General features: G+C 28.0%; 1 protein-coding gene across 1 annotated transcript; it reads left to right on the top strand.

The window, feature by feature from the left end:
- The first annotated feature begins 18,688 nt into the window (after positions 1 to 18,688).
- On the top strand, positions 18,689 to 23,096 carry LOC137831035 (linamarin synthase 1-like). Its single transcript, XM_068638527.1, has 2 exons — positions 18,689 to 19,414; positions 21,982 to 23,096. Exons 1-2 carry the CDS (start codon positions 18,907 to 18,909, stop codon positions 22,917 to 22,919), a joined length of 1,446 nt encoding a protein of 481 aa, XP_068494628.1. The 5' UTR covers positions 18,689 to 18,906; the 3' UTR covers positions 22,920 to 23,096.

Here is a 23,096-nt window from a genome sequence, read left to right as displayed (position 1 = left end):
AGTCCAACGCTCTGGTCTAGTACAATAAGTAAACTTTATCGATCTTTTAAGTAAGAAATCATTTTAAAAAGTTTTTTTTGTTTCCAAAACATTTAAATTTAAGTTTAAACAAACTAGTAATATGTGTCGTTTAAGTTTTTTTTTATGATTTTTTAAACTGATTGTCTTTTTATTTTTTTAATCAAATAATTATAATTTTATTTTAATGTTACTTAAAATAAATACTTAAATTTTGTAAATGTTGTATAATTATACGTTAGGGTATATATTAATCCATGGTGCATGGTATGTTATAAATCAATTAGGTAGAGAATATTATTACGCAATTATTATTACATGGCAAGTTGGTAACAAATTATATTAGAGACTAATTCATAATATCTCATTCATTCATAAAAGTACAAGACATGCACGGCTAGGTGTAATTACAGAAAATTCGCAATAATTTTGTATTTAAATATGCATCATTAAATAATGAATTGAAGAAGAGTTTTTAAGAACATTTTAGTGAAACCTTTTCTATTTACTAATTGATTTTGTAATGTCCTGTCTTTCTGAAAAAAAATATAATATAGTTATTTATTTAGACTAATTAAAATTATTTTATTAGGTTTAGAGAATCAAATAATAAATTGAAGAGTTAAAAACATTTTAGTAAAACCATTTTTATTTACTAGTTGATGTTGATATTATAGTGTTCTATTTAAAAACTATATATAGTTATTTATTTCAACTAATTAAAAATATTTTATTAAGTATAGAGAATAAAATATATAACATCCTCATTTTAATTATTCCAAATATTCATTTCATACTATTTAATATATAGGTATATATATTCACAATATTCTTCTTTTATATAAGAATTTTCAAATATATATGTATTAAACAAAAGATTTCTAATTTTTTTTTACTAACTCATCAACTCCTCAATGTTAAGATCCATTACTTATACTCCTTGTTTACGTATAAAGCACGATCATCACATGTTTTAAAAAAAACAATCACAGATAAGAAAACAAGAAAAACTAGTACTTTTAAATTTTTCAATGCACTTCAATAAATAATAATCATTCAATAATATTTTCATATCTCCTTAATTTATATCATAACACCTAAAGCAACTCACTTCATCCAATTCAGTGAATATAATCATAACATTTCATGTACTACACAACCAAGTATCTACAATTACCATATGTTCAACATAACTCATGCTAGAAATTCATTGACATCCACCCATTAACTTTTGACTCTACTTCTATAATACTAATGTATTGAACACCTTCTCCAGATCAACTGGATGATTCTCTGTTGATGTTTACTTGATGAGCATGTCATCCACATAAACCTCCATGGTAGATTCGATGAGATCTGCAAGGACTTTATCCATCAAATGTTAGTAAGTGGTTCCACCACTTTTTAGGCTGAATGGGATGAATTTATGGCAATAATAAGCTCCTTAGATCATGAATGTTGTTTGGTCTTCATCAGGATGATACACTCTGATCTCATTGTACCTCGAATATGCATTGAGGAAACTAAGAAGCTCAAATCCCGATGCATTTCAACAAATCGGTCAATATTCGGGAGAGGATATGTATCCTTAGGACAAGCTTTGTTCAGATCAGTATAATCAATGCACATTCTCCACTTACCATTTCCTTTCTTTACCATTAATACGTTTGAACAAATAATATTTATTGTAGGAACTAGTGTTGCATTGTTGTTGTTAAAATATTGTTTATTACTCCAGTTAATCTGATGTCATATTCTTGGTTTATGTTTGGTGATGAAATTTTTGCATGTTTATCTGAAAAATTTTATAAACTATATTCTGCATGTTTTTTCCCCTGATAAACTTATATTACCTTCATTATCATTTCATGTCATATATATAGATGTCATCACGAGGCTCTGATCAACCATCACCGAGTGCCAACAAAAAAAGGGAAAAAACATTATGTAATAAAATTGTTATCACGATTAAACAACCTAAATCCATCATCCAGTCAACCCAATACACCTATTTCATCTTCAACTCATGGATCTACCCCATCAGTAGCAGATACTACTACATCCACCCCATCAGTAGCAGATGCTACTGCATCCACCCCACCAGTAGCAAATGATACCGCATCAACACCATCTCCATGTGTTGGTTCTAATGCATCAGCCCCAAACTCAGATATTACACCATCCCCATATAAAAATCTTGGAGGGACACATTCAGTTTTTGCAATCAATAACTTAGAGGACGAGGTTCTCTCAGTTGGTGATCGCCCTCTGATTCAGCCTATTGGGTGAGGGTAAAAATATAATAAAATTCAATTATATAATTTACTATTACTGTCTTATAATTTTGACTAACTTTGGTTTTGGTATTTAGGTTTTATCCATAAAAAAATGCATTAAAGGCTAGCACTGCCACCATTAAGCAACAATTTGGTGAGTCATCAAGGGGCAATCCCAAATGCTAATCGAGATCAATTTTTTCAACGTTTTAAGGTACTTGTTTTTTATTTCCTTTAAAAATGCTTATATTTTAAAATTTGGATTGGTAATTCTTGTTGTCTTGCAGAGGAAGGTCACATGAAGGGTTGAGGATGAGGAAAAAGTTAAGAAAAATTTCCATATGAAGGCTTCTCGCACCCTTTCACAAATGTTTAAAATGGCTCGTCAAGAAGGTAAATGGGCAGAATGGATTGGCAATAGTGTTTGGAGCAAACTCCTAGAAAAGTGGAACATACATGTGTATCGATCCAAATGTGATACAACTAAAAAGAATCATTTGTCTGAAAAAAAGGTGGGTGTTTGCACACCGGAGGATCCATTAGCGTGCATGAACATGCTATTCGTTTGGTACGACTTCCCTATAAAATTTTGTATTAATCTATGATTAATTTATTTTTATTCAAATTAATCTATGATTAATTATTACCTCCTTAATTTATAAAATGTTTTATTTATAGACAGAGGAGTTTGGTCTCTCGGTCCATGTTGATGAAGTGTTTCAACAAACACATATACGGAAGAGCACTAGGGATTTTGTAGATAATAGATCGAGGCAAACACATGTTAGTTTTTTTCAACTATTTTGTTCATGTACATTAATTACTATTATAACAAATATTTTTCATTTTAATAGAAATATTTTGAAAGTAGATTCTCTCGAGCATTATCTGAGAAACAATATGCGTCTACCTTGATATCTACTCCATTAGATCCTGCTGAGGAGGAAAGATTAAAAAATGGTTGTTGGTTACAAACTATAGGTGGAAGGTACAAGGGACGAGTGTACGGGGTTAGACGTGTCAATCGTTAGGACGACTGTGTTGATCGCTACCTACGAGAAACACAAACATCTTCTTGTAAGAAAGTTGATTCAGAAGAAATTGTTGAACTTAGACAGTGACTATCAACAAGTGAGGAGCATATTCGACACATGAATTCCCGGTTTCAATCCTTTCAAGATCTTATGATTCAATATCTACCACCTAAAGCAGTAGCAACTGCACAACATATTTCTCAGCAGGCAAATATCCCACAACCAAATACTCAACAAAATCATATGCAAGATAATGATAATGAGAAACAAATTTCACTGGGTCAAGATTATAATAATTATTAGCTTCTTAAAAAATGTGTAATGACTTGAATTTCCTTTTATTAGATATTTTTTTTAATAAAATACATTTGGATATTTTGAATATTTTGAAATAGTATTATTCTCGTCGGTTGACCTCGATTGGATGGAATGAGCGAGCTCCTCTTCTGACCTGTCTCTAATTGGTGCTCCAAGATGCTGCTCCACTGACACAAAGGGGGTTCTACCTGTTGATCACACTCCAACGATCAAGTCAGTGAGAGCATTCAAACTATAAAATCTATTTCAATCTAAAGTATTCAGAAAAAGCGTACCTTTACCCGGGGTCTAAAACTCCTTTTATAGACATTCCTTCAACAATTTTCATCAATGAGAATATAATCTCAACATTCATAATATACTTTCCAACAACCATTATATCATTCAACAATAATCTGTTTCACCGTGTACCTGTTACTTTCGGGTACCAACATTCTTAATCGCTTGCATTTAATACTAAACTTTAACTAATTCATTTATTTTTGCATTTAGTTAATATACTTCAACTGGTTCAATTATTCCTTGTTATTTTTAATTATCTTTCCACGTAAACTCACTAAAAAACTTTGGTTGACCTTGTAACAAACTTTTGCGCCCATATTCGGCCCAAGTCGAGCTAGACGTAACGCACACAATCGAGCTGACCATACCTAAAAGCTTAGACCGATGTCCCGAGCACTCCTGGTCAATACACAAGCCCCCCAGCCTCGAGCCAAGCTCGACTAGGCGAAGAGGTTTTCCAGCGTTGGCAGCGCTTCCGCAGAGGGTAGGTGAGGCGCGGTTGGCGAAGCGTTGCCTGATAAGACATCTCACCACACTAAATGTTGAGCGTCCACGTGGCGTGTGCATAAACGGTGAGGAAACGTTGCCGCTTCATCTCCTTCTTTCAAATAATAAACACCCATTTCTTTTTCCCTCACTTGTTACGTGACCCTTACACTTCCTAGAACTCTCTTACTCCCAAAACTTTCTTCACCTTTCTTCTGTCACCGTCGCACCAGGTAATTCTTCTTCACTAATATCCATCGACGAACATTATTTAGCCTGCTGATAGCATTACCTAAACTAAAATGTGTTTTATCTTATTTCGATTCTCTTATTCTGTCTGGTATGAAATATGCTCGCATTCTGTTTGTGTTTGTGCTTGTGGTCTAGCTATATCAATGATGGAATGATGGATTATGGTTCTATGTACTCCTGGGCTAAAAAAAACTTTTAAAAGAAACTTCCTATTACACCTCCCGCCTGCACATTAGAGAGTTGAGAGAAATAATAATATTATAACATAAAATAATCAATTTAATATTTAATTATAATAATAATTATTATTAAAAAAATTATTTAAAAATAGTTTGATAAGAAAACTATTTATATTTTGGATCATTCAAATTTTAAATAAAATACGTTAAAATAATTGTATTACATATTATAACATGACCATTTTTTTGCATGGATATGGTTTTATTTAGTATGTATATTATGTAAATGGGTAACTTTTTATTTTATTATGAATTTAAGTAAATTGTGTTTTATTGGCATGACTCTAGTATGAAGAAGTTGTGTTAGGCACGCGATTTCAGCTTAGAAAGTGGTCCACGTGAACGTCATGTCACTGTGACACGACTTTAATACAAAATAATAGATTTGAAGTTGTAAGGAAAAGGGACAATTGTTTCTTATGGGTTCAATATCCGTATTTTATGACAAATTATTACTTCTGACTCGGTACACTTGCCGAATTAAGTCAACAATCTCTGAGTTTAAGTCAATGCACGAGTCTTCCGGAAATAGAGTCAAGTGTCGACATAAGTAATGTCAATGATGAATAATGTTGATAGACACTTGATGGTTTTGTGAAAATTATGATATTTAATTAATTTATGTTTGTTATTTGAAATTGAAATTATATAGATAATATTTTTTTAGCCAACTTACCCTATTGGTTGTTGTGTTTTCTTTTCTTTATCTGTGATGATAGTGTATTTATAGGGAGCTGATGAGGCTGCAGAAAGTGAACAGTTGAACCTATTTATTTTCTTTTGAATGTTTTGTTTTAAATCTTATGTAAATATTAAAATACCTATAAAGAGGAATGTATTTAGAGATATTGTATGAAATATTGGTGTGTATATATATATATATATATTTGTTTATGTTAATATGTTAATTAGGTATTGTATGAACGTTATAGTTTTCAAATTGAGACGCGTTATGTTAGAATATATGGCTTTAAACTAGAGGGAGGGTGAATTGTTTAAAGAGAGTTTTCGCAAACTTTTCAGCCTTGAATGAAATTACTTCGAGAAAACCTTGACTAAGAAAACAGTTTTTCAAAACATAAAGCAAAAAGCACAACACTAGTAAAAACAATCGGTTGTTTTACCGAAACAATCGGTTGTTTATACCAATTAACAAATATCAAAACTGAATTTAAAGAGTTAGAGATAGAGAGAAAGCACACAGATATTTATACTGGTTCACTCCAAATCCAGAGTTACATCCAGTCTTCTCAGAAACCTCTGAGGAAATCCACTAAGCAATCACACCTTGATCACTTACACCACAACCAAGAAAGTGACCTTGATCCCCTCAAGACACACACTCTTCTTGGCCAACACACCAACACTAAGATTGCTGATCTTGATCCCCTCAAGAACACACAGTCCATCTCAGCAAACGCACAAACAAAACTTGTTCAACAGAGTACAAGGATTACACTTGTTACAGAAGATAATCTGAAATCAATACAAGCAGAATCCTATTCCACACACTTTGATCAATCACAAACTCTAAGCAATCTCAGCTCTTTGAAAAACTCAAAAACTCTATTCAAAATCTTGTTTTACAAATCTGTTTTTCTGAATTTATTCAAAGATGTTGTTTATTATCAAATCTTAAAAAACTCTTAAATTGCATTAAAAGATTGGTCAAAGCATTTAATGACTGGAGCGTAAGCAGTTAAATCATTTAAGGCTCAGTCAAAGATAAAACAGTTTTTCTGTTATGGTCCCAAAACAAACAATCGGTTGTTTCCTCGAATCAATCGGTTGTTTTGGTTTTAACAGCTCAACCATTTGAAAAACAGTTTTCAATCTTTTCTAAAAACATCTATGTATAAACAATCGGTAGTTTCGACAAAACAATCGATTGTTTTTAACTTAGTTTGAAAAACATTTTTCTTTCAAAAAAATTGAGAATGCCTATGCTTTGGATTCAATCAAAGAGGTGGATTGCATACACAATTTACCCCAGATCCTAACTAAAACAGCACAGCAACAGCAAGCTCAGCCAAGGCTTCAACATCCTTCAAAGGGTTTGGATTCTTCAAAGCTTGAACACCACTTGGTTCAACACGTTAATCCGAAGAAAGTTGAGGATATCAAATTTTTAAAAAATCAACCATTTATTATTAATTTTTTATATTTTAGTATTTTTGTGACATTTTTGTATATTTTAGGCTTTTACTTTATGTTTTAGGTTTAAAGTTTCAATACTTTTTTAATTAATTTTTCAATTAAAAAAAATTAAATATTTCTACCATGTGAAAAAATTAATCATTTAAATAATATACATATCAAATTTACACCATATGCGTGAAAAAACCATAACATGAGTGTGACCTGTATTAAATATATATTATATAGCACAAATATATTATATAGCATGCAGATCTTAAACTCATGGATGTACAATTTAAAATAGTGAAATAAGTAATACAACTGGTATCAGAGATACATATGTCCCCACCTTAATTAGGTGCAGAAGACACAGCCAATAAATACTTTTTTGGTTTGATATCTTTATATTTTGGGTTATAAATATGCTGGAAGTTCTACTACCAATACTCCAAAAGAAGTTTTAAATGAAATATTTAATCAACTATAAAATTTAATTTAAGCCTCAAAGAGAATATTTAACTTTATTTCAACTTATTTTATTGTTTTTAATTGATCTTTAAGATATTTTTATTTTTGTTTATTTTTGTTTACCTTTTATTGTAATAACTGTTATATTTTCTATCATATAAATATATAACATAAAATACTTATGCATATCATCTTTAAGACCTTTCTATTTGTGTTTTATATGTGTTTCAACTTAATGAAAATATACATAATAAAATTGACACAAGTACCATGCTAAATTTAGTATTCAATATAAAACAAAAATAAGTATTCAATTTTTAACTTTTTCCTAATTTACACTTAAAAAAACTAATTTTAAAGACAAAAACTAATTAATTATTATAATAATTAAATTAAAACTATTTTAAAAATTAAAAATATTATTAATTTTTAAATTTATTTTTATTATTGATAAATAATTTTAAAATTGATCTAATTAGTTACTAATGTTTTTCTATTATAAATTTTTCTTAACTAAATACTAATTTAGAAACTATTTATTAATAATAAAAATTAATTTAATAATAAATAATTTTTTTAATCTTTAAAATAATTTTTAATTTAATTAATATAGTAATTAATTATTTTTATCCTAAAAATTAATTTTTATTTAATAATTTTTTTAGTATTATATTAGTTTTATATGAGAGCGACAACAAATTATGACTTTGTTTGATTTGGTGGTGGAAAAAATGACTTTGTATGATTTGGTGGTGGAAAAAGAGGAAAAAAGGAAGGATAAGCAATACCATGTATTTTTCAGAAGACAAAATTTTATTTTTAAAGAATGGTGAATCAAACTTGTATTATTTTCAATATATTTATTTTAATTTATTTTGTTTTTGTTTTTATTTATATTTATATAAAGTCAAAACACATTTTTCTTGCATATTTTATTCTACATAAATATTTATTTTATTTTTTATATATTTTTTTTTCAAATTAATTGTTTGCTACTTTTATTTCTTTTAGTAAACATTCAAATTTATTTCTGAAAAGTTATTTTCAAGATTGGTCTATAGACTTATCTTTATCACCAACTTGAAATTTTCTCTTCAAAACCAACACGACATTAATAACGTGGCAGTGACCTCTTGCTGATTAAAAAAAAAGAAAACGTGACAGTGACCACTAGTTTGCTGCAGAAGTTATGGATCTCGTTTATGTCCAATTAATATGTGCGAGTTCCAATGATTTTTCTAGGTTTCACTTCTGGATCTGCAAATTACTCTTATTTTTTAAAATACTGTGAAAATACTTTTTCGTTTCATAATTACAGCAATTTAAAATTTATACAAATATTACGAATAATAATAAATATGTTGTAAAAATATTATTAAAAAAACATACTATTTTCATATAGATAAGATAATTATTTTAATGATAAATTAATATAAAAAATTTAATAATCTATTATAATATATGAAATGTTATTCCATTCAACATATTTTTATTTACGATAGTTTTGGAAGGATAAAATAACTAATGTTTTTCAGACTTAGATCCTTACTAAAGAAAAAACCATTTTATATAGTTGACAAAAGGTATTATATGAAATTTTAATTTTTTTAAAAATTTTAATATTTTATATTATTTTTCAAAATTTTAATATTTTTTATTTTAATTGAAAATTTTATAAGATCTATATTTTAATTAATGTTATAAAAAATATATTATTTTATTTTATGATTTAGGATTTAAAATTATAATTTTATATTTTATATTATGTCAACATATTTTAATAAAAAAATCTTATAAAATTGAAGTATTCAATTTATTACTCCTAAGTATGACTCCTGTAATAAAAATATTTAATTTTAATTAATATTTAATTTCATGATTAATACTTTTAAGATAATTTTTTTTTTTATAATTTAAGATTTTATTGGAGATTATAGTTTTAAAATTTTATATAATATCAACATTCTTCAATGAAAAGATTTTATAAAATCTAGATATTAAACTTATAAGTCTTGTGACGAAAACATAAATTTCAGAAATATGAATTTCTTAAAATTAATCAGAATTTTAAAGAATATTTGATCTCAACACTAAAATAATATTTTTATTGATAGAAATTGTTATAATTAAGATTTTATTAAAAATGTTCTAAAGATTCATTACATATAAAGTATTTAATTGAAATAAAACTTAAACAAAATAATATAAAATCTTTTAATTTACTTTGGAAAAAATTGTTTTTTAGTAGGTAAACTTTTTGTTATATTATAATATATAATTGCAATCTACACTTTACTTTATAAACTAATTTTTGTGGTTAAGTTAAATTTAAAATTACTAATTATAATCTATCATACTAAAAGTTTCTTGAGTCTATTTTATCTGTATTGGGTATCATCTAATCTCACATTCTCATTCAATAAGTCCTATCTTCAAGATGAATATATATTAAATTTAGATGAATTTATGATGTAATAAAAATAAATCCCTTCTAAATGCTACATTATAACAATATACACAATTTAACTATTTAATCACTATCAAGTTTTTGGGAGGTTTATTTAGATCTAAGATTAAAAATAAGAAATTAAAAAAGAAAAGAAAATATTTAGAATAAATGAAAACTAAAAATAAAAAACTATGTTCATTTATTTTCACTATCGGCTTATTTATCATCTAAACAAATTAATTTTTTACATTTTTTTTCTCTCATATTTCCAATCCTTTATTTTCATTCCCATTTTTCACTCCTCAATCCCATCTCAACCATAACCAAAGGTTACATAAAATTAAAATTTGATTACAACTCTTTTCTTTTGTGTGGTGGAATGTCATACATATATTTATGGGTGGCTGGTGTAGACCGATGCCTTTGGTTGTTTGTACATTAGTAGTGTGATAAGATAAACAATTAAATACATCACCAACTTATTTTTAAGATAAGATAAAATAATCTAGTTGCATGGAATAACATCACTCATAGACATGACTTCTTTTTCTTCTTCTTCATTTTACTGTTTTTATGCATCTCTTTATAATATTTTATATTTTATTATTTATCTTGACTTTTAAAAACTGTTTTGGCATGAAAGTATTGTAATTATTTTTTAAATTACGATATTTGATAAAAGAAAATCATAAAAATTTATAAGTCTAGTATCATATACGATTTTAGGTGGAAAATAAAAATTGTATTCTATTCATACAATTTTACCAATTTTATTAAAAAAAATCTAATAACATCTTAAGAAATTTCTGAAATTAATTTTACTTGAAGTCGTACATGATTGGACAAATTTTTTAATGTAAAATCATTTTCATTCTTATAAGACTTCAACTTTTATTATTTTTATACTAAAATCATATGATCATATAAACTTTCATTCTAAAATCATTCTACATAGTATAAACTTATTCATTTTTATAATTTTTTAACTAATTAAATAATTAGTAAAAAAAAATCATTACTCTATACAAAACCTTTAAAGACAAATCATATTAAAATCTATAAATTAAAAAAAATTACATAAAACATTAAAAAAATAATATTAAATGAAATATGAAGTAATAAATATTCGAATCACATCACACATGTCATTTAGTGTGAGTTGAGTACAAACTTATAGCGTGTTTGAGCAGAATAATTCCTTTGATATCTTTATATGCTTATTTAGTAGTTATTATTCATATTAAAACTTTTTAAACTATCTTTAATAGTAAATGAGGTGATGAATTTTCTTTTCATGTTTGGATATTTATTTCAGAACTAATAGATTATATACTAAAATAATGGACTATTCTTTGTTACGTTTTAGTTGAAAAAATCATTTAATTATTATATTATTTGATTATATTACAATGACTTTGCATACATAAATCATAATAATAATAATAATAATGAATAATTGAATATTAAGTGAGTATTTTTTTTTGTAATTATAAATTTATAAGCATTCAATAATAAAATTAAATAAAAATATATATTTAATTGTAAATAAGTACTTGAATACTGAAAATAAATTTAGTCTGGCACTCAATCATTTGAATTATTAAGTAGAAAACAATTGTATTTAATTTAAAATTTGTAATAGTCAATATATGCATTAATAATAATAATAATAATAAATTATAAAATTTAAATTCTAAATTTTAATATTATTATTGAAATTATTATTAATATTAACAATATTATTTATTATTAATATTATAATTACTTTTATTATTAGTATAATATTATTATTACTGTTTTAATTATTATTCTTATTAATAATATTATTATTACTATTATTATTATTGTTATCTTCATTATTATTATCTTTATTATAAATATTATTATTACAAATTATTAAATTGATATTTTATTTTAATATAATAAAAATATTAACATTATTAATATTATTATTATAATTATTATCATAATTTTTTTATTATCATTACATCAATTTATTATGAAGACATAGTATTTTAAGGAAAGGAAATACTGTGTTGAGATGTAAGTGGTGCATAAGGTTCATATGACTAAGTTTGTGGTTTGAAAGATAATTGGTCAGAGCATATCATACTGATTAACCTTGCGTATGTGAATAAATTTCCTAAAGAGGAGACTTTGTTGTGAGGGTAACATACTAATATGATAGTACAAACCTATGAGTTTAATTTCAATACACCAGTCTTCTGCAATATTGCCAAAATCTCGAGTTTACTCGCGTACTCACATGGGTCAACAACTTTGGAGGAGAAGCCAAGGTAATTCGATCGACAGATCAGGATCAGAGCGTGGCGTTGCGCGACTATGACTCGACTGTGACTCGTGCACGACCATTTTTGGCCAAAAAAGTGGAGGCCCAGAGGGCAAACTACATGTGCTCTTTGGTACGAGAGTAAGAAATCCCAAACGAGAGAGAGAAATCTCCATCGTCACTCCTACTCGCCAGCATTATCGTCATCGTCTTTGAACTTTACAGTTTGCAATTACATTCGCAATATGGACCGAGAAAAATAGTCTTAGAGTAGAAGTGGTACAATTAAAATGACACCTGAATATTTTATTTTTAAAGTTAAAAGAACATATAAATAGAAATTTAGTTATTCAAGTTTCATTTTAAAAGAATCATCATCTCTCTAAAAACTCCTTTTTCCTTTCCTTTGCCTTCTCTCTAAGATTTTGATTTCCTTGCTCATCAGTTTGACGATCAGAGTCTACCATCAGACCCCTGGCAGTGAATACTACAAGACTGCCCGATCAAAATCTCTGATAGAGTAAGTTCATTTTGCTTTTCCCTTTGAGTCAAATTTTGAACTTGTTCGATTGTCTTTGTCTTTGCTTTGCATGCAACTCTTTTAGCTTCAGCGTATATCTCTGTTAGCTCAGGGTCCTAGTCTTATAGTTAGATTTTTATCAAGACTCTGTGGTGTAGGTTAATTACCTTTAAGCTTTTGGTAGATTTGGAGCTCTTAGTGAGCATCTGCTTAAGTTCAGGTAAGGGAGGCTAGCCTTAATTTTCAATAGAACCCTAGGCTAGAAGATCTAGATGTGGAGTGATGTGGCCACCAGGCTAGAAGATCTGGATGTTGATTGAGATTTGAATGTGAAATTTTATATATGGTAGATATTATAAAATTATATTGTTTTTTATTTGAATAACTAAATGAATGTATTTAAATAGCTTGATGAATCACACTTAAAGCATAATGTTGTTGAGTATTGGTTGTTTGATTTTTATTTAGAGTAATTATTCAACTCTAAAAGGGACTTTCTACTTTGGTTTAGTATATTTAATAAAATAACAATTGGAATGAAAATATTAGGTACTTTCGGGTCTATTTTCGCTCAAACAAGATGTGATCTTGTTCAAAGCGAAAATGGGGTAATTTATGAGGTACTTTTTGGTCCACTTTCGTTTAAACCAATTCTTTTCACTTAAGCCAAAAATCCTAATGCACATTGGTCTATTTTCGCTCACACTAAAATTTTTCATTTGAGCCAAAAAAATCCTAGGTGCACACTGGTCTATTTTCACTCACACTAAAAAATTTTCACTCAAGCCACTTAAAAAAAAAAAAGACTTAAAAATTTTATTTTTGATCGGCGGTAGATAGTTCTAAATGTTTGGATCCTTTGGTAAAGAAGTTTCAAGATGTGTTCCAAGAGCCTCCTAAAGGATTACCTTCTCTAATGGGTATTGAACATCAAATTGATTTTATACCCGGGGCTTCTTTACCAAATAGACCTGAATATAGACCAATCTAATTGAGGCCAAAGAAATTCAATAGCAAGTTGAGGAGTTAATAACCAAGGGATGTATACAAGATAACATGTCATATCATAAGATTTCTTAGTGGTATAACAAGTTGAAAGTATTATGAAGCCATAGTATTTCAAGGAAAGGAAATACCGTGTTGAGATGTAAGTGGTGTATTGATTTTAGAACTTTCTGAAAGGAATGATCATGTCTGTCCTAATACATTGAAATCACATACATGAAAGTGTTCAAGCGTTGAAAGTTGAATGAGGTTCTTATGACTAAGATTGCGGTTTGAAAGATAATTGGTTAGAGCAGATCATATTGATTAACTATGGGAATGAATTTCCTAAAGAGGAGACTTCGTTGTGAGGATAACATAGTAATATGATAGTGTAGATCTCTGAGTCTAATTTCAATACACTAGTCTTTTGCAATGTTGTCAAAATCGCGAGTTTACTCGCATACTCACATGGGTCAACAACTTTGGAAGAGAAGCCGAGGTGACTCGGTCGACAGATCAGGATCAGAGCACGATGTTGCGCGACTCAGTTGATCGAAGGATTGCCAAAGCTTATCAATCCTCGACTGTGACTCGTGCACGACCATTTTTGGCCAAAAAAGTGGACCTCGCTTCGCTCTAATTAAGGCCCAATGGCAAAAGTTAAGGCCTAAAGGGCAAAATATGTGTGCTCTTTGTTATGAGAGTAAGAAATCCCAAACGAGAGAGAGAAATCCCCATCGCCGCTCGCACTCGCCACCATTGTCGTCACCACCATTGAACTTCGCACTTTGCAACTACATTCGCTGTATGGACCGAGAAAAAAAGTCTTAGAGTATAAGTGGTACAATTAAAATAACACCTGAATATTTTATTATTAAAGTTAAAAGAACAAATAAATAGAAATTTAGTTATTCATGTTTCATTTTAAAAGAACCATCATCTCTCTAAAAACTCCTTTTTCCTTTCCTTTGCCTTCTCTCTAAGATTTTGATCTCCTCCTTCATTAGTTTGACGATCGGAGTCTACCATCAGACTCCTGGCAGTGAATACTACAAAACTGCCCGATCAGAATCTCTGATAGACTAAGTTCATTTTGCTCTTCCCTTTGAGTCAAATTTTGAACTTGTTAGGTTTTCTTTGTCTTTGCTTTGCATGCAACTCTTTTAGCTTCAGGGTATATCTCTGTTAGCTCAGGGTCCTAGTGTTATAGTTAGATTTTTATCAAGACTCTGTGGTGCAGGTTAATTACCTTTAAGCTTCTGGTAGATTTGGAGCTCTTAGTGAGCATCTGCTTAAGTTCAGGTAAGGGAAGCTAGCCTTAATTTCCAATAGAACCCTAGGCTAGAAGATCTGGATGTGGGGGTGATGTGGTCACCAGTCTTAAACTTTCTTGCAGGATTGTTTGTTTTATGTATATTAGAAGTTGATTGAGATTTGAATGTGAAATTTTATATATGGTAGATGTTATAAAATTATATTGTTTTTTATTTGAATAAGTAAATGAATGTATTTAAATAATTTGATGAATGACTTAAAGGATAATGTCGTTGAGTATTGGTTGTTTGATTTTGATTTAAAGTAAATATTTAACTCTAACAAGGTCTTTGTACTTCGGTTTAATATATTTGATAAATAACAATTTGAATGAAAATATTAGGTATTCTCGAGTCTATTTTCGCTGAAACAAGATGCGATCTTGTTCAAAGCGAAAAATGGGGTAATTTCTGAGGTACTTCCTGGCCCACTTTTGCTCAAACTAAATGGAATGTTGTTCAAGCGAAAATGGGAAAAGTCTAGAGTGTCGCTGGTCCATTTTCGTTGAAACCAAATTTTTCCTTTTAAGCCAAAAATCCTGGTGCACATTGGTCTATTTTTGCTCACACTAAATTTTTTCGTTCAAGCTAAATAAATTATGAGTGCACACTTGTCTATTTTTGCTCACACTAAAATTTTTCGCTCAAGCTACTTTCGAAAAAAAAAACTTAAAATTTTTATTTTTGATTCTAAAAACCTTGGGTATTATTGCTTATTGTTTTTAAGTGAAAACTATACATTTTATTTAAAATTATGATTAAAGGAACTTAGTTATATGTTAAGTGAATTTTAAGATATGTTTGGATTGTTTTGAAAATTTCAATTATGATGTCATTGAATGGTGTACTGGTGTGCTACATGAGGTATGGAATGATGTGAAAGTGTGATCAAAATATAGTATTTTCAGGAAAGGAAATATCGTGTTGAGATTGTTATTAGGGTGTATTAATTTGTTAGATCCTGATCCAATAAGACGATCCTAACTCTACTGATATAAGAGAATCACATAGATGAAGTTATTTAGTTGGTGAGAGTCGAAGGAAGTTCATATGACTTTGTTTGTCTGCGGTTTGAAATATAATTTGGTCTTTTAGGTCATATGAATTTAACCTGTCATACTAGATGATGAGATGATGAGATATTGAGATGATTATACGCATGACTGTGTGGATTTCACAGTGAGTAGTATGACAAATGCAAGTCTCAGGATATTAATTTCAATACACGAATCTTGTGGAGTCAAATGTCTATGTCTTGTGACTCAGTAGAAGTTTGTCATGAAAAAGATGAATTGTGAATTTTGATAGACACTTGATGGTTATGTGAAAATACATGAGAATTGATGGTTTTATGCTTTTTATTAAAAGTTAAATTTATATTAGATTTTTTAAAAATAGCTAGCTTACCCTTTGCTTTGGTGTGGTTGTTTTATTTAATCTGTGATGATCCTGTATTTACACTGGAGTATATGATGTTATAATGTTTTGTTTTAAACCTTTGTGTATATATTTAAAATTCCTATGAAAAGAGATATATTCCGAAACATTGTATGAAAGAGTTATATATATTGCAAATTTTAGTTATTAGATGTGGAAAAATATAGGGATGTTACATTCGCAACTATTGTTAGTTGTCGTCGTGCTTTCTCTCACCACCGGTTGTTGTCTCTTGCGCTTGCCAAATGCACCATTGTGCCCACCTTGATGTTCTCCTCTTTGTTTGCCTTTTTTAATACATCAGACACACTATTGTGCCCACTTGTTGTTCTTCTCCTTGTTTTCCATTTTTAATCCATCGCATAATGCTTTTCTCTGTTAGAATAGATGGCTTGAAACAAGGGGGGTGAATTGTTTTCATAAAATTGTCGCAAATACTGGTGTTAGATTGAAAACTTCAATTAAATCAACTAATTGATTTACCTATTCAACCGATTATAAAAGAAAAGAACAGAAGAATTGATAACCCAAAACCTACTTCACATCACAACAATGATCCAAGATTCAAATGTAATATTCAAGAATGATTTCAAAACAATTTGTTTTTCTTTCTCAAAAGTGTTGTGTTAAATGATCAGAAAACATCTATATATATGTTAAGAAAGATTGTTAAAATAGTTTGATACTTTAATGAAATCAGTTTAAATCAATTAAAAACAGTTTGATAAACATAAGAGTATTATGTTAAAATCATTTAATTGATTTTTTTAAAACTAACTGATTGTTTTCTTTAACAGATGAAATTACTATATAAAAAACCGGTTCATTTATCGAAATAATAGGTTGATTTCACTTAACAGAAAAGACAAAAAGAAAACAAATGTTTTTAAATCCTTTAAAAAAAGCTTAAGTGTTTTCAACCGGTTGAGTACGATAAATCAATTTGTTAAAATACTTTATAGTCATCATACTTGAATATAAGTAATCTCAACTGATTAATATATTAATCAACCAATTAAATAAACATATATTTAAAAACAAAACATTCAAAAGAGTTTTCAAATCATGTTTAGTTGGATCATTATGAGATGCAAAAGAGTTTTCAAATCATGTTTAGTTGGATCATTATGAGATGCAAAAGACAAAATCTACCTAACTAGACACACACACATACTCACCAGCAGGTCTTCAAGACAAATTTGAAAATCATCAAAGCTTCCTTGTTCAACATTCTCTTCTATTCTTGGTGCCTTTTATAATGGCTCCAAACGGTGACCGTGCATGTTTTATGTATGAACATTTGTGAACTTATTAGTTGTTTTATGTATGAACATTTTATAAATTATGAACCTATTTTCAGTTGTGTTATTAACCTATTTTCATATGTTAGTAACTCTTACGAGTCAAGTTATGATTCTTGAGTTACGATCTTTTATCTCCTTTCCGATCCTCTTAAAATTTCTGAGTTTGACAATATTGATCTTCAAAAAATAGAGTCATTTTTTTTTTACGTGGATAGTCACTAAACCTCTACCATGAGTTATGTTAAATGTGATGTATTTGTAAATATTTAGTAGCTTAGTTCATCGAAAATGGATTCATATGTTTTTAAATTCAAAGTTATATTAAAAGTTTTAAAAATAATAACGTACCTAATTTTTCTTGATTGTGTCAATTTTAAAATATGTGATAATTGTATGTTAGAAAATATTAAAGGTGGTGAAATCAAAAGAGTTTTTTCTTTACTTTCTTATTTATTTTAATATATATATATATATATATATTTTAAATTTTCTATCAAGATAAATATATTTTTAATATTTTATGAATGTTATATATATATATATATATATATATATATATTACTACATAACTAGAGATGTTACAATCTTTTCCTAAAAAGGCTTTTTTATTCTATTTTTCATTTCTTTTCTATTATTATATTTTTCTTTATTTTTTTTATCTCTTTAAGAAATGACAACAATACTCATATATATATATATATATATATATATATATATATATATATATTTTGTCATGTAATTTGTCGTTTGATGTGCACAATTTATTAGTTAAATATAATTGAAAAATGTTCTGTCTCCACGTGATACGTTTACCATGAATAGAAAAAGAATAATTACACTAGTTTGATGAGTTTTTTGCATAGATATTTTTTTTATTAATCAACTAATTCTGAGTGGTCAACATAATGTAGACCAACCCATCATGAAGAGAGTTCTTGTTTTTCTGTATATAAGATTGAGGGAGGGAAGCTAAAGCACACTCCATAGCAATCCTTCAATAGCTTACCCTACACACACATCACTGTGATTGTTGTTGTGTCGAGGTTTGTTATTTGAAGAGACAAACTTTCAAATATTCCACACTCACTCCAAAAATGGACTCACCACAAACTCCAAAGCGTCACATTGTTTGTGTACCATACCCTGCACAGGGCCATATAAACCCCATGATGCAACTTGCTAAGATCCTTCGTTGCATGGGTTTCCACATAACCTTTGTCAACAGTGAGTACAACCACAAACGTTTTATTAAGTCTCATGGACCAGAATTTGTTAAGGGTTTCCCAGATTTCGTATATGAGACTATACCAGATGGGTTGCCACCTTCTGATAAGGATGCAACTCAGGACATTCCAATGCTCTGTGATTCTACTAGAAAAACTTGTTATGGCCCTTTCAAAGACTTGGTGTTGAAGTTGAATGCTTCAGAGAACGTGCCTCCAATTAGTTGCATCATTGCTGATGGGATTATGGGGGTTATTGGAAAAGTTGCAAAGGATATGGGCATACCAGAAATTCAACTTTGGACAGCCTCAGTTTGTGGTTATCTGGGATATCTGCAATTTGATGAACTGGTTGAACAAGGCATGGTTCCATTCAAAGGTACAATTTTATCTTTATTTATGTCTCTCTTACTTTCTATTTCGGAAATTTGATGAAGTTCTATAATTTTAATTTTATAATATATGTTTGTTATATTTTTTTATGTGTGCTGACATAAGTGTCAATTGTAGAAGTTTTTTTATTAAGAATTGCATTCCTGTATTCGGAACTACATTCGAATATAAAAATCGAGTTCTTAATTGGAAAAATAAAATAATTTCAATTTTTTCTATTGTTTTCTTTTACTAATTTTTCCATTTTCTTTCTTCAGTAAATATTAAATACATTTTATATTTTTAAATATTGAATATATTTAGTTTTCATTCAATAATATGAGAATATTATTAAAAGAGCGAGAAGATTACAATTAGATTCTGAAAGTATGAAATGTTGTCAATTTAAAAAATATATATATATAATTTCTAGATGTATAAAAAATAATTTAACGACAACATACCATGATTTTAAGTAGTAGGGAATCACAATAATTTTAAATGTTAATTTAATTATCTATTCAAAAAAAGATCATAACAATTTGTAAAAATTATTTTGCTTTTCACAATCAATAAAAAAATATAAATTCCAAAAAAACTCTCACTCCTTAAATTTAATAGCTTTTCGTTTTTAATTCTAAGTAAATATTTGGTCGATTTAAATTATTAAATATTCATTAAATACTTTTAGGCTTTGTGGTCAAGGACCATCACTAAAGAATGTTGTGACATAATTATGTTGATTTCTATTATGCATTTGACATGAAAATAACATGTATTTTTTTAAAATAAAATTTATCTTTAAATTTTTTATCTTTTTATAAAATTTGTTTTTACTTTCTCAACATTTTTTTATTTGTTTTAATTTTTCTACAAAATTTTAACCAATATTAGTCCATAAAGTTTAAACAACAACTATGTCTATATATAATCTTGAAAAAAAGTGAATCATGTTATAATTGGAGAAAATATGTACCCTAAAATGAAACCACCGAGAGAAATCAAGAACTAATGGTATTGAGAAGTGAGATATGAGTGGGCCCCACAAGATGATTGAAACATACGTGTGGCTTGCAACCATTCTTGTCTTTTTGATCATTAGTCCATGCTAAGTTAGCCAGTTTTTTGGTAAAAAAATAAGAGAAAAATAGAAAATAAATTAGTTTGATATAATTGTGTTTGATTTAGTTAAAGAAAATAAGAAAAAAAATTAAATCATAAATAAATATAACTAATTATATATCCAGATTAATCCACAAATGTGAAGAGAAAATGGATTACAATTAAATACTAAATTTTGATATTTCAGATTTCTAAAATTGAGTGATTGAACATAGGTAGATCTTATCAATTACGAATAAACCATTCAATATTTTAGATTTTAGAATTAAGTAACTTTAATTAATACATAATTGAATTGTTAATATAAAATAATAAAAATTAATAATAATATCAATTATTTATCTATATAAGATATTAACAGCTGTATTTATGGATGGATATATCAATTATTTTTTTTATTAAATAAATTTAAGTCATCAGTTATATTTTATCAATATATTTTATTTCGTCATTTTATTTTAGTTTTGAGAAAAGTAAAAAAAAAAACTCACTTTTTTATCTTTCACCTTAAATTATAACTTTATAGCCTTCAAATAAATCAACAGCATAACTGATTGAGTGTATTATTTTGGCAGCATATTGACACCTTTTATTGAAAAGATAATGAAAAAAAAAAAATACATGGCTAAAAACTAACTCTAACTCTAACTCTAGTATAATTAATGTACACCAATATGTGTCATATAAATAACTAAGTCTATTTATTGTGGGTAGAAACGAACTTTAGCTCTATTGACTAATGTACACACAATTAAGTCTATTTATGTGGGTAGAAACAAACTCTAGCTCTATTGACTAATGCGCACATAGTTAAGTCTATTTGTTGTGGATAGAAACTAACTCTAACTCTATTAATTAATGTGGATATGCATAGTAAAGTTCATATTGTACAAATTGAGATGGAGATAGATGGTAGAGTCTCATCTATATTATAAAAAAATTATTAAATATAAACTAATTTAAAAAATCAAAATAATTAATTATTATATTAACTAAATTAGAGATAATTTTATAAATTAAAAAAATTATTAATATTTAAAATAATTTTTATTATTAATAAAAATTTATAAAGTAATTTTTAAATTGATATTTAACCATTACATACCAATATTTTAGTTACTAACTACTTTATATTTTAAATTAATTTATATTAATCTTTTAAAATATAAAATATTAGTAGTTAAAATTTTGATAGTTAATTTAGATATTAATTTAAAATTATTTATAAATTTTTATTAATAATAAAAATTATATCAATAATTTTTTAGTATTTAAAATAATATCTAATTAAGTAAATCATATTTATTTGTCAAAGTATTCTTACCCTTATTATATTGTTACGTAATTTCTTTTAGCGTCATTTCTCAAAGCAAGTCATATTTATTTGTCTAACTGATATGGTAAGTAAATGTTAAATTAATATTATATAACTCATTCTTGTAAAATTTTCAGATCAAAAGGAGATTGATGAGGCTTTGGATTTAAATTTAGATTGGATCAAAGGAATGAGTAATATGAGACTGAGAGACCTTCCAAGCTTTATCAGGGTAACTTCTTTGGAGGATATTTTGTTTGAATTTTTGAATTCCGAGGGACGAAATTGTTTGAAATCGTCTGCAGTAATCATTAACACATTCGAAGACTTAGATGAAGAAGGGCTTGAGGTTCTCAGGTCCTATAACCCAAACATATATACCATTGGTCCACTTGACTTGCTTGGAAGGCATTTTCCTGAGAAAGAAAAGGGTTTCATGTCAGTTGGGTCAAGTTTATGGAAGAATGATTCAAACTGCTTAACATGGTTAAACAAGTGGGAACCTAACACAGTGGTGTATGTTAATTTTGGAAGTATAGCAGTGATGACAGCTGAACACTTGAGAGAATTTGCTTGGGGACTAGCAAATAGCAAGCTACCATTCTTATGGATAAAAAGGGCAGATATAGTAGCAGGTGATTCTGAAGATTTGCCACAAGAGTTCTTTGATGAGATCAAGGATAGAGGATATATAACAAGTTGGTGCATGCAAGAGAAAGTGCTTTCTCATCCATCTGTTGGGGTCTTTCTAACCCATTGTGGTTGGAATTCTACACTTGAAGGCATATATGCTGGTGTACCAATGATTTGTTGGCCATTCTTTTCTGATCAACATACAAATTGCAGGTATATATGTGCAAATTGGGGGGTAGGAATGGAGATTAATCAAGATGTGAAGAGAGATGAGATATGTGAGCTTGTAACAGAAATGATAAAGGGAGAAAAAGGAAAGGAAATAAGACAAAAATCCTTGGAATGGAAGAAGAAAGCAATCAAAGCTACTGATGTTGGAGGCTCTTCTTACAACAACATCCAGAAGTTAATTAAGGATGTTTCTTCTCGCAATGCTATTTGAGTCTTTTTTTTATGATCTGGTGTTCTAAGTTGGGTTCTCACAATACCTACTTCTGAATAAGTGTGAACTATTTAAATTTTATTTGTCGAAATGTATGCTGTAATTTTCATTTATTACTTAATGTGCTAATTTTAATTGTCATTTCTATTAATCATAATGCAAGTTTATTATAACCAA

The sequence above is a fragment of the Phaseolus vulgaris genome, chromosome 6 (genome assembly GCF_000499845.2).
Source record: "Phaseolus vulgaris cultivar G19833 chromosome 6, P. vulgaris v2.0, whole genome shotgun sequence".
NCBI lineage: Eukaryota > Viridiplantae > Streptophyta > Magnoliopsida > Fabales > Fabaceae > Phaseolus > Phaseolus vulgaris.
Note: the sequence above shows the minus strand (reverse complement) of the source record. Positions and strands in the feature narration are given on the sequence as shown.

What these genes read in the sequence shown, in the direction of transcription:
- LOC137831035 (XM_068638527.1), top strand. Translation starts at nt 18,907, where the DNA reads ATGGACTCACCACAAACTCCAAAGCGTCACATTGTTTGTGTACCATAC. An exon ending in AGGCATGGTTCCATTCAAAG is followed by an intron (nt 19,415 to 21,981) that starts GTACAATTTTAT and finishes TAAAATTTTCAG; the next exon opens with ATCAAAAGGAGATTGATGAG.